Source organism: Macadamia integrifolia, chromosome 9 (genome assembly GCF_013358625.1).
Source record: "Macadamia integrifolia cultivar HAES 741 chromosome 9, SCU_Mint_v3, whole genome shotgun sequence".
Taxonomy (NCBI): domain Eukaryota; kingdom Viridiplantae; phylum Streptophyta; class Magnoliopsida; order Proteales; family Proteaceae; genus Macadamia; species Macadamia integrifolia.
The window spans coordinates 5,071,687-5,088,253 of NC_056565.1; the positions used below are offsets into that span (position 1 = coordinate 5,071,687).

The 16,567-nt window shown below is 39.8% G+C and overlaps 3 protein-coding genes across 4 annotated transcripts in view; all 3 read right to left on the bottom strand.

Moving 5' to 3' along the window:
* Positions 1-6,198, bottom strand: part of LOC122088348 (UDP-glycosyltransferase 87A1-like) — a 13,215-nt gene extending 7,017 nt beyond the window's left edge. The window contains exons 1-2 of one of the 2 annotated variants that reach the window (XM_042657584.1): positions 5,654-6,198; positions 5,039-5,556 (exon numbers count right to left, since the gene is read on the bottom strand). In XM_042657584.1, coding sequence (XP_042513518.1) covers positions 5,039-5,556; positions 5,654-6,161 — 1,026 coding nt within the window. In that variant the 5' untranslated portion in view covers positions 6,162-6,198. Of the gene's footprint in view, positions 1-4,628; positions 5,557-5,653 lie in introns of those variants that run through there. The other variant, XM_042657585.1, reaches the window with a different exon arrangement.
* Positions 6,199-11,197: 4,999 nt separating this feature from the next.
* LOC122088349 (UDP-glycosyltransferase 87A1-like) lies at positions 11,198-13,086 on the bottom strand. Its single transcript, XM_042657586.1, has 2 exons — positions 12,374-13,086; positions 11,198-12,218 (listed from the first exon to the last, which is right to left on the bottom strand). Exons 1-2 carry the CDS (start codon positions 12,873-12,875, stop codon positions 11,305-11,307), a joined length of 1,416 nt encoding a protein of 471 aa, XP_042513520.1. The 5' UTR covers positions 12,876-13,086; the 3' UTR covers positions 11,198-11,304.
* A 1,120-nt stretch (positions 13,087-14,206) lies between these two features.
* LOC122088693 (UDP-glycosyltransferase 87A1-like) lies at positions 14,207-16,268 on the bottom strand. The gene is made up of 2 exons (XM_042658012.1): positions 15,439-16,268; positions 14,207-15,184 (listed from the first exon to the last, which is right to left on the bottom strand). The coding sequence occupies exons 1-2, from the start codon at positions 15,944-15,946 to the stop codon at positions 14,274-14,276; spliced, it is 1,419 nt and encodes a 472-aa protein (XP_042513946.1). The 5' UTR covers positions 15,947-16,268; the 3' UTR covers positions 14,207-14,273.
* Between the last annotated feature and the right edge of the window lie 299 nt (positions 16,269-16,567).

The window sequence follows — 16,567 nt, forward strand, 5'->3', positions numbered from 1 at the left end:
CTAGTGCTGGGAGCTTTGGAAGAAACTTCACCTTCAACAGTGAGAGGAGGTTTTCTGAGTCGCAGGAAAGGTTCTCCCTCTTAAAAGTTTCTCCGCGATACCAGTGTGGGAATCTCCGACATCACGCCACTACTAGTTGCGCCGCCGGTGATGGAATGTCATTCCTTGTCTTAGAAGCGTCGTGTCCATCACCTTATCTCTAGAGTTAGGTAGAACAACATTAATCAAATTGGTTCATGGTCATGGTTATCCAATTCTGTCATAAGTGCCCATCTTTCTGTATTGATATAACCAAAGAAAAGCATATGAAGCCCGCTATGCCTTCCACAATCGAAAGGGTAGTAAAGTATTGCTCTTTTATTTTCACATCAAATATTGTAATAATAATGTAATCATATGGTTGGACTCAGTGGATCGTGACCCATGGATTGACCATTGACTTAGAGGAATATATAATGTATCATAGTTTTGTTGAACAAATTATTATAATTTCAGACTTTTTTCCAGCTAGAGTTTCAGGACCATTTTTCTCATCGTTGCTTGGTCTGTTCTTCTTTTTCTTCAGCTAAGATAGCACACCACATCGATATGTGATTCTTGTTAAATCTCTGTGCATTGTGTGGATTTGTATTAGTTAGTGTTTGCTATAACAAACTCTGCCCATGACAAGAAAATATCAGCTATAATACAAGTAGTAGGTGCCTCAAGATGATGAAGCTGACCAAACGAAGCTTCCATCTCCGTGCAAATAGCCTTAAAGAAGCCGGCAAAGTCTGACCCACGATTCAGCTCCGATGGGATTACATTCGGAATGGTGCGTATCAAGGAATATTGAGTTATCCCAATTTGGGCAACTCAATATTCCTATTTCTCTTTAAAGGAAATTCTATATCACATGTATCATTTTATGGAAAGTCTATATTGTATTTGAGCTATTCTTAGCTAGATATCTCAACCGATTAGGGCCATCACCCCTTGTATATATACTATCATTATCAATGGAATATGCAAGGTAATTCATAATCAAATATTGTGTATTGCCATAGTATCAAAGCTAGCAAAGGCTAACGCCCTCAAGCCCTAATCGGCCTCCCTCTTCTTCTTCTTCGACCCTCCCTCCTCCTCATCGATATGGCCACACCGCTCAATCCCGACGAGCATTCCGCTATATTTGGTGTGACTACCAACCCCTCCCCTGCTCCTTATGGTTCGGCTCACCGTTTCCTCTCCCTGCGACTCACATCTTCCAATTATCTCCTATGGAAGGCGTAGGTCGTCCCCTTTCTTATCAGCTATGATCTCTTCGGTCTTGTTGATGGCACCAAACCGTGCCCCTCTAACACTGCTGTTGCTGCTACTTGGCGTTGTCAGGATGCTTCGCTAATGAGTATGCTCATCGCCTCCCTGTCAGAGTCTGTTCTCCCTCTGATTCTTGGAAAAGCAACCAGCAAAGACTTATGGACTGCTCTTCACACAGCTTTTGGCTCTGCCTCTGCAACGCGATTGCTCTCTCTTCACATCAGTCTTCAACAAATAACACAGAAACATGATGAATCTGTGGCCGTGGTCGTGGTCGCGGTGCCTCTTAGGGTGGCTTATGGTGCTCCATCTGCCAACGTACCAACCACTCCATAGTGACTTGTTATTACCGTCCCCCTGGCCTCCCCTACCCTTACCAAAACCAAAACCAGTGCTCACCCTATCCCAACTCCTCTCCTAATCCCTACCATCAACCAGTCGCCCACTATACCAATCCCAGCCCACCACTTCTACCCTAACCTACCTAATAGCCCTCCACCCTCACCTGGTATCCTAATACCAGCGCTTCTCACCTTGTCACCCCGGACCTTCACTCCCTTTTGTCAACGGGGTGTCCTAATAACACTTATACTGGTTAGGATCAGCTCCACATGGGCAACGGTAAGGGTTTACTTATTAAAAATATTGATACCTCCTCTCTCCCTTGTACTAGTTCTAATCTTTCTTTCCATTTATCTAATGTTCTCCATGTCCTGGCTATTTCAAAACGCCATCTTTTGATTCAGAAATTTGCCCAAGACAATCACATTTTCTTTGAATTTCACCCCTCTTAATTTCTTGTCAAGGATCAGGTGATCAAGGCAACACTCCTTTCCAGCCTGAGTAGTGGAGGTCTTTACATCGTTAAATCCAGTTCTCCTCCTCCTAGTGTCCATGTTGCTGAACGTACTTCCATAGATTGGTGGCATCAACGTTTGGGTCATCCACATGAGCGTCTTCTTCGTCAAATGTTCAAGGTCAATAAATTGCCGTGTCAGTCCACACGGCTTAGTCATCTCTGTACTGCTTGCCAGCTTGGCAAGACATCTCGTCTCTCTTTAGGTCCCTCCCCCTCTATTAGCTTGTCTCCTTCAGACTTAATTTCCAGTGATGTGTGAGGTCCATGTTCTACTGTTTCTATGGATGGTTATTTCTATTTTGTAATTTTTGTGGATACAACACTAAATTTATTTGGTTTTATCCTCTTGTCCAAAAATCTGAAGTTTTTCTATTTTTTGTGCAATTTCAAACTCTGGTTGAACGGTATTTTTCACGAAAAATAAAAGTCGTGCAAAGGTGAATTTCGAACTCTCCCTACCTTTTTTTCAAAATTGGAGGTCTCCCATCGTGTTGCTTGTCCCCATACCCATGAGCAACAAGGGGTTGTTGAACGACGACATTGTCACATCATTGAGATGAGTCTCTCCCTCCTTGCTCATGGGTCTGTCTCGATGATATTTTGGCACTATGCCTTTGAGTCTACAGTTTTTCTTATCAATAGGATGCCATCCTAGGTTTTCCAAAACGTCTCTCCCTTTGAATTAGTTCACCATAAATCCCCTGATTATGGGTTCTTGCGTGTTTTTGGGTGCTGAATGGAATGGAGTAGTTTGGTAGAGAAATCCTTTGGTACTAAGTTGCTTTATGGTTTAGTTTCCACAGGTCTCATGATTTTTTCATCACGTTTTGATGAGAGGCTTCAATTTCTGGTGGTATTACTTCCGTCTTTTCCCTATCCATGCTTTGCTTGTTAATTTGGTGTGAGAAGATGCTAGTGGTTGGGATCGAAAAAGCAGTAATAGATGTCTGTATTGCTAAATTAAAAAGGAAAAAGGCTTTGTAAATTGAGGTTGCATATGGATTCATTACACATGATTCCGAGTTTCAATTGGGTCGGATTGCTGGATCTCGGCTTGGGTTGTGAAGTAAAATAAGGAAAAATTGTTTATTAAGTATTCACGGGAGTGAGTCTATGATTCACGCAGCTACCGTAGTAGTCGTCCCCGAAGGGAGTTGCAGCCGCCAATTTGAAAAGCCCTGAGAATCTTCTTCTCCAACTCAATGAGACTAACTCGTGACCCGTTATGAAGTGAGAGTGAGTTAGAGTTGTGGTGAAATCGATTTGGAGACTACAAGTAATGAGGATAATTTCTGTACTTCATTATTTTTAAGGGCAAAATGGTATTTAGAAAAAAAAAATTGAACTGCTGATGTCAGTGTTCTTGGTATATTCTGTAACAAAGATTGACGGTAGGGGTCTGAGTCTAATTTGGTGAAAAAGAGGGGATGTTCCTATAATACTGGCATTCTTCAAGGGGTGGTGCTTTAAATTACCCTTATATTTTCTGATGTAAATTTTGGGAAATTTTCTCACTCCCTCATAGTTAGCTTATATTTGCTATTTTTATTCCTACTCAAGCACCTTTTGACACTTTGAGTGAGAAGAGTTGTTCTTTGAAAAGCAAATGTAAGAGAAGTGGATACGGTTCACGTATTAAATTGTTCTTGTACATCATTGTACCTAGCATTCAAACTTTATTAAATGCAGAAAAATTTAGTTAGATTTTAAATACAACCTAAGGGGGTTGCGCAGTTAGTGAGCAACGAACTTGGTACGAGTCGTAAACTCGGACGCCCTAAGTTTAGACTCCCACTAAGCATACCTTGGGCCACTCACACGGGGGTGTTTAACGCTCTTCATTATTTTCAGTGAAAGTTGAATGGTTCTCATTCAACTCCGATATGACTCGGTCTATGAAGTTGTGGGTCAATATGGACCTATGAGATTAGTTAGGCCGAACGGCTTGAATACCAGTCATAGTCATTAGCAAAAAACAAAAGAAGTTAAATTCTAAATACCAAGATCAAGAGTGTAGGAGAAAAATATTGAACCTGATCTAGAACTACTGTACAATGAAAGTTTATTAAAAAAGAAAAAAAAAATGTTGTCGACAAAATGGAGAATTCGCCGGCATAAGGTCTAGCCGAGATTTTCCTCTCGCACTTCTCTAACAAATTTCTAGCAACTATATTTTCTATTTGACCATCAGATTTTGACGAGTCTTATATCGTCATTCGTTAGGAATCTTTTTTCGTGTAATATTCAATGATACAAAAATCAACCACTTTCTGTCAGGAACAAAGTCGAAACCGTCCTCAAGGATGGGTTATGAAAAATCCTAATTTGCATACTATGGTAGCTGAAAGGTGTTAGTCTTCGTACCAAAGCCTAGACATGGGCTTAAAATGATGAAACACACTTATCCTTAATACAATATCTCCTTAAAGTAATATATTTTAAAACAGATTACCTCACTGGTGAAATTTGATAAGAACCAAGTAATTAAGTTTTTTCATTACCAAATTCAAGATTGGTAATTCTTAGAAGATCTCCTATAAAAGCAAGGAGGTTTGTGAAAGTAGATCCATCCTTCTCAATAGCTCTCTGACAAGATCTCTGCAATTCTTTAGCTCTTTCCCTCAGCTCTATTCCTTCATCTACACCCATCAACCTTCGGACAACACTGGCAATCTCATCTTTTCCAACCACATTTTCCACTCCAGTATCCTCTTTCACTCTCAACCCGATCTTCCAATCTTCCACAATCAAAGTACTATTAGGAATTTGGTCAATTAACAGAGGAAAAGTGAGCATTGGCACCCCTGAGTAAATGGCCTCTAGTATTGAATTCCATCCACAATGTGTGAAGAACCCTGCCACAGATGAATGGCATAAGACCCTCAATTGGTCACACCATGGCACTACAAGTCCCATTTCACAACAGGTTTCCTGCAAGTTGGAGGCTTCACCGCGAGCAACCCACAAGTATCGAACGCCACTGATGTGCAACCCCATTGCAATTTCATGCATTTGTGTTGCGGACATAGGTAAGAAACTACCCAATGAGACATACAGAACAGAATTTTTGGGTTGGGAGTCCAGCCACTTGAAGTAATCCACAGCAGGATTGCCATTGCTAGCTTCAGAAGGTGTGCCTGTGTCTTGGAGTGACATGAAACGGATGGAGGGACCTAGTGGGTAGATGGGTATTGGAAATATTCCCCTTAAGGTGTCAATTACATGGGGTTGAAGCTCGTAGAAGGAAGTAAATAGAATGAATTGTGCTTTGGTTAACCAAGAGAAGGCTTCTAGTACTCTCTTTAAAATTTCATTCTTGCGAGTGTAAATGGATGGCAGATCTCCAAAGCGAATTGCAGGGATTCCAGGGATGTAGGTTATGATCTCATCTTTCCTTTCTGTCAAGCAAAAGCAATCAGTTTCAAACAAATACTTAAAATAGGAAAAATATACTTCGACCATTCAATCGTATTATTAGAATATCTGTTAACAGACCTGAGAATTTTTCAGCTGGAACTGGCAGATGGCCGTGAGCAACAAGGAGGTGATAATGATAGCGTAATGAAAACAGCGACGGCGCCATCGGCCAGAGGAGAGTCACCGGAATATTCCTCCGATTTCCTATGGCTACTGCCCATCCCGAGGTAGAGTCAGCTATAATACAAGTTGCAGGGGGCTCAATCCGATCAAGAAGCTGATCAATTGGAGCTTCCATCTTCTTGCAAACAGCCTCAACGAAGCTGGTGAAATCCGATCCACGATTCAGCTCCGATGGGATTACATTTGGAATTGATTGAAATCGGCTGTTGGATATGTTTGGAGCTGATCCTGATCCGATTAAGGAGAGCCACTCTTCAGTGACTACAAATGTAATGGCTAAGCCTTTTGAAGCAAGAATGGTGCAAGCATTCATAATCGGGTTGATGTGACCACGACCTGGGTATGGAATTGCTACCATGTGGCAGGCTGGGATTCTGGCTAAGCCACTGAGAGTGAGTGACATCCCGGAATCTGATGCAGCAAGAGCTCGGAGCTTTGGAAGAAACTTTACCTCTTGCCGTGCAAGGACGGGGTCACGGACAGGGTAGTTTCTTTTATATAAGGAGAACCAATTTGGATCCTCTGTCGGGGCAACAACGTTCTCTGAAATCAAGTTGCCACCCTCCTATGTACGGAAATAGAGGTGTCAATCAATTGGTTCAGTTTAGTTTCTATTTGTTATTGTGTGAACCCAAAGTCAAATCCGCCTAAAAAGTTTATGATTTCAGTCTGATCGGGTTCCCTTTTCTTTTTTTTTTCTTTTTTTTTTCAATATTTTCTGACAATTTATAATGAATTGGGTCCGATTTTGAATTTACATATATACATAAGAAAATTAATAATAATAAAAATTCTGAGTTTTTTGGATTTTTACATTTCATAAAACCTAACTAAAAACTAAAGTGATAAAGGATTAAATTTGGTTCGAGTTGGACTTTGAAATTTGAATCCGTTGTGAAATACCCACCTTCTCGAATTCATTGTCAATTTGTCATAGTTATGATTAAAGCCTGTCCATACTTGTGGAGTAAATTCTAAATAAAAGCATGTTCTACGAAAAAACTGAATAAAAAGAAAACAAAGATTAGTAGGAAAGCACGCTACGGATACATAATTGCATATAGCTCCCAAAATCCACCGTTGCAGAAGATTTTCACGCACCTTCATTCTCCCTTCGGGAGACTTCTGCAACTATCGATTTTGATGCCTTTCCTGTCACGCTCATGTCATCCTTATCTATTTCTCGGAGACATTTAAACAAGTTCCATCCTCATTCGCTTCTCGCTCCAAGGGCTCTTACAACAAATACACTTGGAAGTTAAGGGATATCAATATTCATCAATGAATCATCAATTGAGATTTTACCGTTGAGAATTTGCCAAGAAAAGAAATCAATCTTAGATGGAATAGAGAGATTCCAAAGCCATTTAGAGTACGAGATCATAGTGAATGAGCGCAATCACACTCCAAGCTGACTTGGTAGAAAACCTATCATCTGAAGATAGCATTCACACCAATCGATTATCTTTAGCAGATAATCTAATATTGCAAATGAGAATATTTTTCTTCATCTCCTGGGAATCAATTACATCTAGCACATCTTGATCCCAACCACCTTCGGCATTAATTACGTCTTTAACTTGGGGGGGGGGTTTGGTAGATTTAACTTGGGTATTTAGGTTCACATGTAAAGCACCATCTACAAAATCAATAATTGGGCCCACACCCAACCAATTATCTAGCCAAAAGTCTACCTCGCCCCGGCCAACTAACTATTTAGATTTCAACTAACCCGTCATTGTTTAATGGCGGGTGGGACGGCTAAAAAGGTTTGGGATTATTTTGGAAGATTGTTGGATGTAGATTTTATTTCATCTCATGACATTAGAAGCAAAATTTTATTTTGGCAATCTAAGGCAGGGTTCAAGGGTGCTTGTGATTTCATTAAAGGATTATTACCTTCACTAATAGTTTGGGAGTTGTGGCGAGAGAGGAACAACCGTAGGCATGGGAAGGGTGCTCACACGACTGAGCTGATCATAGAAAGACGGAAAAAATGGGTGCATGAGATTCATCTTCCATCTAAATTTAGAAAGTGTCCGTCTATGATGGAGAATATTATTTTGCAGGTGTTTAATATCAATCCCATTGTTGCAAGGCTAAGAGCTCCAATTCCCACGTTTTGGCATTCCCCTGTGACATCAGTCAAGTTGAATGTGGATGGAGCTAGCAAAGAAAACCCTGATATTAGTGGAACGGGAGGTCTCATTAGAAATAAGGAAGGCAAGGTGCTTGCGACTTTCTCTAGATTCTATGGTGTTTGTTCTAATTTTGTGGTTAAGCTACGTGCCTTGAAAGATGGGTTAAAGTTATGTATGGATATGGGTCTCTCAGATTTTTCTATTAAATCTGATTCTACCTTGATTGTAAATTTGGTGTCTAATAGGGTATGTGAGCTATGGAGTTGCTGGTATTGGTTTGAGGAAATTATGACTCTACGTGATTCTCTTAGAACTCAAATCTCTTTCTCTTTTAGGGAAAGTAACAGAGCGGCTGATTGGTTGGCGAACTTAGTGTGTACTTTAGCTACAGAGTGTATTTTTCTTGGTGATCAAACTCTTCCTAGAGATCTTAACCGAATCATTAGGGAAGATAAAGCTGGATGATCAATTTTTAGAATGTAATTTTTTCTTTGGGTTGTTTGGTGGTGTTTTGAGAGTGCGAGTGCCTCTATTTTTTGGGCTGGGGTAAGGTGGGTTATGTCCCCCCTTTTATTCTTTCCTAATTTATTAATAATACTTTAGGGGCTCTCCCGGGTCCCCAGATAATATTCCGGTTAAAAAAAAATAAAAAATAATTCGTCTCTCTGTTCCATAGATTTAGGTATCGATATCGGTATCGATCTTAGTATCGATAGATATTAAGTCAGGTCGGATCTGGCAAGTGTAATAGTCCTTTCAGTCTCAAAATAGGCTGTGTTGTCAAGAAAAAGTGACGAATATCTATTATTTGTAGGGGTTCATGCCTTCATTCCAGTTAGAATAGTTTTTGTATATCCTCCGACAGCGAGTGGAGCAGATGAACGTTCCTAGCATAGTCTATAAACTGATATTTTAGTTTTTTTTCATAGATATCAATTTAGATCAGATCGGATTGGAACGTATCGATCATTTTTGTTCTTGCTATTTGAAAAAGGTACATTTTTTTTATTATTATTATACTTCTGAAATGATGCAAGTAATTGATCTCTGGATCGTTTAGGTATCAGGTATCGGTCTCAGTTGATACCGATACGATACGGCCAGTATGGCAAATATGACACTGATACTTGAAACCATGCTCTGTTCACATCAAATGCTAGAGTTCTCAACACGGATCTTGAGCTTGTGGAAAAGGGGCAGTGCGCATGGTTTGAGGAATCGGATCGGATTGGTTGGAATCAGTTGGATCAGATTGGTATCGACCTTGATCAATCTCAATTCTTGACCAATAACGTATGGGTGGACCGATACTAATCAGAAGCAAAATGGTCAAAAAAATTATAAAAGTAAAATCAGGGATATTTTTATCCGATTTAAGGTGATCCAAATTGGTATAGATCTTGAGTTTTGACCGATCCCATTCCTGATACCAAGTTCTGAAACCTTGCAGGGAGTGACGAGGTAGGGCACATAATTTTTTTATTTTTTTATTTTTAGGGGAAGGGCGTACTGTTTTGGGTAGTTTTGTAATAGTCATCCTTGTTTCATATAATTTAGCTAAACAAAAGATTGGGTAGATAATAATTATTATTTTTTTGGTAAGAAATAATTTTATTGAATAACTGTACGTGAACAAAGAACTCTGAATTACATGATTCTTGGAACCAATTAGGAGTGGAAATTGGCTAGAGAGTGGGCAATGTTGTTAATCTCTCTATGGATATAAGAAAAGTTATATTTCTTTTTCTTTTTCTTCTCCTTCTTCTTCATCTTTTCTTTTCTTTTTTTTTTTTTTTTCTTTTTTTTTATATATTTATTTATTTTGATAAATGGAAACATTATACTTCACAAGTAGTAAGAAGGGGTGGGTTGGAGATTTCCAATGGGGTTGGTTCGGAGGGCTTCCTGATAAGTTGAACAAGCTCTAGGTTATCAGACTCTACGATGACGTTGTCAAAACCTTCACAAATAGATTGAAGAATAGCAGGCCAGACTGACAATGCTTCCTCAAGCGCAACTGAGTGGAAATGGTCTAAGTGATCCCAAAGTAAAGAACCCATTCCATCTTGAGAAGAATTTGCGATTTTTGCATTATCGCAATTGGATCTTAAAGACTCCATGAGGTGGTGGATTCCAACAACTAGAAACATTGGAGGAATTGTGAGTGGGCCCAGAGATTGGTGGAGGGCTTTTCGATGCCATGGCTTAGAGGAACTCGGAGTGGGCTTTTGGGCTGTAGAAGCAACTATAGGAGGAATCCTTTTTTTTTTTTTTTTTTTCTGAAAATGAGGTTGTTGCGAGCGTTCCATAAAAACCATGCAATGAAAGCATAGTCTTTTTTTTTTCCAATTTTTCTGATGAGTAGGGAGAAAAAATAGATAACAACCAAGACACTTGAACTCCAGACCTCTTAATATGACTGGGTTTTTGTGCGCCACAACTCCACGCAGTTGTTAGCCTATAGCCTCTTTGACTCTGATTTGATCACCAGTATCAAAAGCATGCTAGCCTTTGATCCAAAGATGATATAGAGGTTGTTCGACATGAAGGCCTTAGTAGGAAAGCAAACTTCCAAACCACATAGCTCAAGCTAATGGGCAACCAAGGACAATGCGATTAATCAACTCCAAAGGGACTCTGCATCCAAGGCATGAAGGGCCAATTTTTTTTGGGTAGAAAGCATAAAGGGTCAATTTGAATCTGACTAAATGGGTTAAGTTACATAAATCCTTTTTCTATTCAACACTAAGGGCCCGTTTGATAACGTTTCAAGAAACGCGTTTCTGCCGTTTCTGTTTCTAGAAACAGCAGAAACGGAGTAAAAAACGTTTGATAAAATTGTTTCATTTCACTTATTTTCAGAAATAGAAATAAAAATTTTTACTTATTTATGGTTCAAAAAACGATCCAGGCGAAACAAGTTCAACTTGTTTCACCGTTTCTGAAAACGACTTGTGGCATTCTTTCATTGGTTACTATCGACTTCTAAAAACATGACTTATCAAACACCTTCAATTCCGTTTCTGTTTCTAGAAACGAAAATTTATGTTTCTGCCGTTTCTTGAAACAGAAACGACAGAAACATTATCAAACGGGCCCTAAAGGTCACATTTGTTGTTTAATCTTGAGGCATGCATGTCTTTTCTCACTGTCTCCAAGTTATTTAAGCTTGCTGCTAGCTCTTTTAGCTTCTCCATTTTCATCAAGTTTTTCTCTAGTTATCACGTATTAGATGCCAGTCCAAATCTAATCTCTTTCGAGAATTGAAAAAACAAGGCATCTACCATAAACAGCCATTTTCAAATTGTTTAAAACAGATCACTAGATTTGAGTAGTCTCAACTCTCTATAAAAGTAAAGCATTAACAGATTATCACATTATTGAAATTTAATCAGAACCAACTAATTAAGTTCTTTCATTACCAAATTCAAGATTGGTAATTCTTAGAAGGCCTCCTATAAAAGCATTGAGATTTGTGAAAGTAGATCCATCGTTCTTAATAGCTCTTTGACAAGATCTCTGTAGTTCTTTAGCTCTTTCCCTCAGCTCTATTCCTTCTTCTCCATCCATCAACCTTCGGACAACACGAGCAATCTTATCTCTTCCAACAACATTTTCCTCTCCAGTATCCTCTTTGACCGTCAAGCCGATCTTCCAGTCTTCCACAATCAACAAACTATTAGGAATTTGGTCAGCAAACAGAGGAAAAGTGAGCATTGGCACACCTGAGTTTATGGCTTCCAGTATTGAATTCCATCCACAATGTGTCAAGAACCCTGCTACTGATGAATGGCATAAGACCCTCAATTGGTCACACCATGGCACTACAAGTCCCATTTCACCACAGGTTTCCTCCAAGTTGGAGGCTTCACCACGAGCAACCCACAAGTATCGAACCCCACTGATGTGCAACCCCATTGCAATTTCATGCATTTGTGTGGCGGACACAGGTAAGAAACTACCCAATGAAACATACAAGACAGAATTTTTGGGTTGACAGTCCAGCCACTTGAAGTAATCCACAGCAGGATTGCCATTCCTAGCTTCAGAAGGTTTGACTGTGTCTTGGAGCGACATGAAAGGGATGGAGGGACCTACTGGGTAGATGGGTATTGGAAGTATTCCCCTTAAGGTGTCAATTACATGGGGTTGAAGCTCATAGAAGGAAGTAAAGAGAATGAATTGTGCTTTGGTTACCCAAGAGAAGGCTTCTAGTACTCTCTTCAAAATTTCATTCTTGCGAGTGTAAATGGGTGGCAGATCTCCAAAGCGTATTGCAGGGATTCCAGGGATGTAGGTTATGATCTCATCTTTCCTTTCTGTGAAGCAAAAGAAATCAGATTTAGCACTTCATTTGTTGCTACTTACCATTGCATAATTGTTCCAAACAAATACTTAGAATAGGAAAATACAAGAAAATATGATTGATACTTCGACCATACAATCTTAGTATTAGAAAATCTTTTTAATACACCTGAGAATTTTTCAACTGGAACTGGTAGATGGCCGTGAGCAACAAGGAGGTGATAGTGATAGCGCAATGAAAACAGAGACGGTGCCATCGACCAGAGCAGAGTCACCGGAATATTCCTCCGATTTCCTATGGCTACTGCCCATGCCAAGAAAGAGTCAGCTATAATACAAGTTGCAGACTGCTCAAGCCGATCAAGTAGCTGATCAAATGGAGCTTCCATCTCCGTACAAACAGCCTCAATGAAGCCGGTGTAATCCGATCCACGAGTCAGCTCGGATGGGATTACATTTGGAATGGTTTGAAATCGGATGTTGGGTGTGTTTGGAGCTGATCCTGAACCGATTAAGGAGAGCCACTCTTCAGTGACTACAAATGTGATGGCTAAGCCTTTTGAAGCGAGAAGGGTGCATACATTCATCATAGGGTTGATGTGACCATGACCTGGAAATGGCATTGCTACCACGTGCAAACCTGGGATTCTGTCTATGCCATTGCGAGACATCGCCGGAATCTGATGCAGCAAGTGCTCGGAGCTTTGGAAGATACTTTACCTTTAGCAGCCGTGCAAGGACGGGACGGGGTAATGTCCTTATAATGGGAGGGTTGTCCTATGAAATGAACTTTCCACCCTCCTATGTACGGAATCATTTATCGCGCTTATTGGTGCATTCCTTTATGACGTTTCCTATAGATGAGAGGTGTCAGGTTCAGTTTAGATTCGATATGTTACTGGTCGAACCCAAAACTAAAACCAAAACCAAAACCAAAACCAATAAGAAAGTTTGTGTTTCGGTTTTGATTTGATTTTTTATCAATTTTTTTGATTAACAATCTGTAATTGGACTATTATTGACTCTGGTCCAATTTTGAATTTACATGTATACATAAGAAAATTAATAGAAAATTTTAGTTTTTCTGAGTTTCTGGCATCTTATTTTTCATAACCCAAACTCAAAACCAAAGTGATGAAGATTAAATTTGGTTTGAGCTGAACCAATCGGCTCAAGTGGAACTTTGAATCCGTTTTGAAATATTCCCACCTTCTTGATTTCATTGTCATAGTTATCATCCAAGCCTGTCCATATTTCTGTTGTGACATAAACAAAGAAAATCCAAAGAAAAGCATGTTCTACCGAAAAACTGAAAAAAAAAAAAACAAAGAAAAGCGAGAAAGCACGCTATGCATGCATAATTGCATTTAGCTCCAAAAATCCAAAGTAATAAACCCATTTTGTTACCACCCACTTTGATGCCTTGGCCTGTCACGTCATCTTTATTAGTTTTTCAGGGGCATTTAAACAAATATGTCATTCTTATTTGTTTCTCTATTCCACTCTTCTCATTTTCTTGGAACCACTCGTACGAGAGGTATTTATTATTTTTACTATTTTTGATAAAAATTGAATGATTCTCATTCAATCTCAGTATGACCTTGTTCATGCTATTGTGAAGTAACTGTGAAACAAAAAAAACAAGAGAGAGACTGAATAGAACAATGTGATCAATCGACTTCAAGAGGGCTCCAAGGCTCCACATCTATGGCATGAAGCGTCAATTGGGATCTGACTAAATGGCTTAAGTGACATTAATCATTTTTCTATTGAACTCTTTAATCTTAAGACAAGCATGTTTTTTTCTCATTTGACCTGAAGTAATTTAAGCTTGCTGCTTGTTCTTTTTGCTCCTTCATTTTCAAGTCTCTCTCAGGTTATCATGTATCAGATGCCAATCCAATTCTAATCTCTCTCGAGAACTGAAAAAGAGGGAATTAATCTACCATAAGCAACCATTTTCAAATTGTTAAAACAGATTACTAGATTTGAGTAGTCTCAATTATCTATAAAAGTAATGCATTCTGAAACGGATTATCTCACTACAGAAATTTGATCAGAACCACTAATTAAGTTCTTTCATTTACAAATTCAAGATTGGTAATTCTTAGAAGATCTCCCATAAAAGCATGGAGGTTTGTGAAAGTAGATCCATCCTTCTCTATAGCTCCTTGACAAGATCTCTGAAGTTCTTTAGCTCTTTCCCGCAGATCTATTCCTTCATCTCCATCCATCAACCTTTGCACAACGCGAGCAATCTTATCTCTTCCAACTACGTTTTCCACTCCAATCTCCTCTTTCACTCTTAAGCCAATCTTCCAGTCTTCCACAATCAAATTACTGTTAGGAATTTGATCAACTAACAGAGGAAAAGTAAGCATTGGCATCCCTGAGTAAATGGCTTCTAGTATTGAATTCCATCCACAGTGTGTAAAGAACCCTGCTACAGATGAATGGGATAAGACCCTCAATTGATCACACCATGGTACTACTAGTCCCATTTCACCACAAGTTTCCTGCAAATTGAGGGCTTCAGCGCGAGCAATCCACAAGTATCGAACCCCACTGGTCTGCAACCCCATTGCAATTTCATGCATTTGTGTGGCTGAAGCAGATAAGAAACTACCCAATGAGACATACAAGACAGAATTTTTGGGTTGACAGTCCAGCCACTTGAAGTAATCCACAGCATTGCCGCTGCTGGTTTCAGAGGGTGTGACTCTGTTTTCAAGTAACATGAAAGGGATGGAGGGACCTATTGGGTAAATGGGTATTGGAAGTATTCCCCTTAAGGTATCAATTACATGGGCTTGAAGCTCGTAGAAGGAAGTAGAGAGAATGAATTGTGCTTTGGTTACCCAAGAGAAGGCTTCTAGTATTCTCTTTATAATTTCATTCTTGCGAGTGTAAATGGATGGCAGACCTCCTAGGCGTATTGCAGGGATTCCTGGGATGTAAGTTATGATCTCATCTTTCCTTTCTGTGAAGCAAAAAGAGAAAACAGATTTAGCTACTTACCATTACATGATTGTTTAATAGAAATATTTGGAATAAGAAAATATTTGGGTTTGGTTCGATTTGGCCGATCTTGAATCCGGATGATCCCATCCGGCAATTCTAAGATATTTTATCCAATTCCGATCGATTTTGGGCAGATTCAGACCAGATCGGATTGGGCTGTGACTGATTCTGCTTACTTGAACCATGGTAGAATTAGGAGGTATTTGAATAGACCTGAGATGTTTTCAAACGGAATTGATAGATGGCCGGAAGCAACAAGGAGGTGACAATGATAGTGAAATGAAAACAACGACGGCGCCATCGGCCAAAGCAAAGCCACCGGAATATTCCTCCTGTTTCCTACAGCTACTGACCATGCCAAGAAAGTGTCAGCTATAATAGAAGTTGCAGGTGGGTGGAGCTGATCGAGAAGTTGATCAAAAGGAGCTTCCATCTTTGTGCAAACAGCCTCAAAGAAGCCGGCGAAGTCCGACCCACGAGTCAGCTCTGATGGGATTACATTAGGGATGGAACGAAACTGGATGTTGAGAGTGTTTGGAGCTGATCCAGATCCTGGTCTGAGTAAGATGAGCCACTTTTCGGTGACCACAAATGTGACGGCTAAGCCTCTTGAAGCGAGAAGGGTGCACACATTCATCATTGGGTTGATATGGCCACGACCTGGGTATGGTATTGCTACCACATGGCAGCCTGTGATTTTCTCTAAGCCACTGAAAGACATTGCCGGAATATGATGCAGCAAGTGCTCGGAGCTTTGGAAGAAACTTAAACTTCACCGGCGAGAACAACATTAATCAAATCGGTTCATCGCTATAGTTATATATCCAAAGTCTGACCATATTTTCTTGGTGACATAAGCAAAGGAAAGCATGAAGCACGCTATGCCACGCAAAATCCATAGCGGGTTGATAAGATAAGGCTCTGTTATCGAAACCAGGTTGGAACCTACTACCAAATCCAAATTCTTTATGGAGAAGTTTTTCCAAGCGGGGTAGTGCGGTTACTGCACATGCATGATAGCCAACAAGAGCATACAAAAAAGTATCAACAGCGGTTTGAGAACCCCTGTAAGTGTACATTGATGTGTAGCATAAATCCAACTACTAGAAATGCCTTGGACTGCGATTTGGCACATTGATCTACAAGTTTGTGTTCTTGATCATTGGATGATGCACTACACCCTAATATGCGTTATAGAGGATCTCAATCCCTTCAACATAGGCGTCATTTTGCCTGTGTATGAGGCAAGGGCCTGTTCCCCCTCCCAAACAATATCTGATATCCCCTTTCTTTATGAGCCTAAACTGTTATAGCAATTTTTTTTTTTCCTTTATGGGTGTTA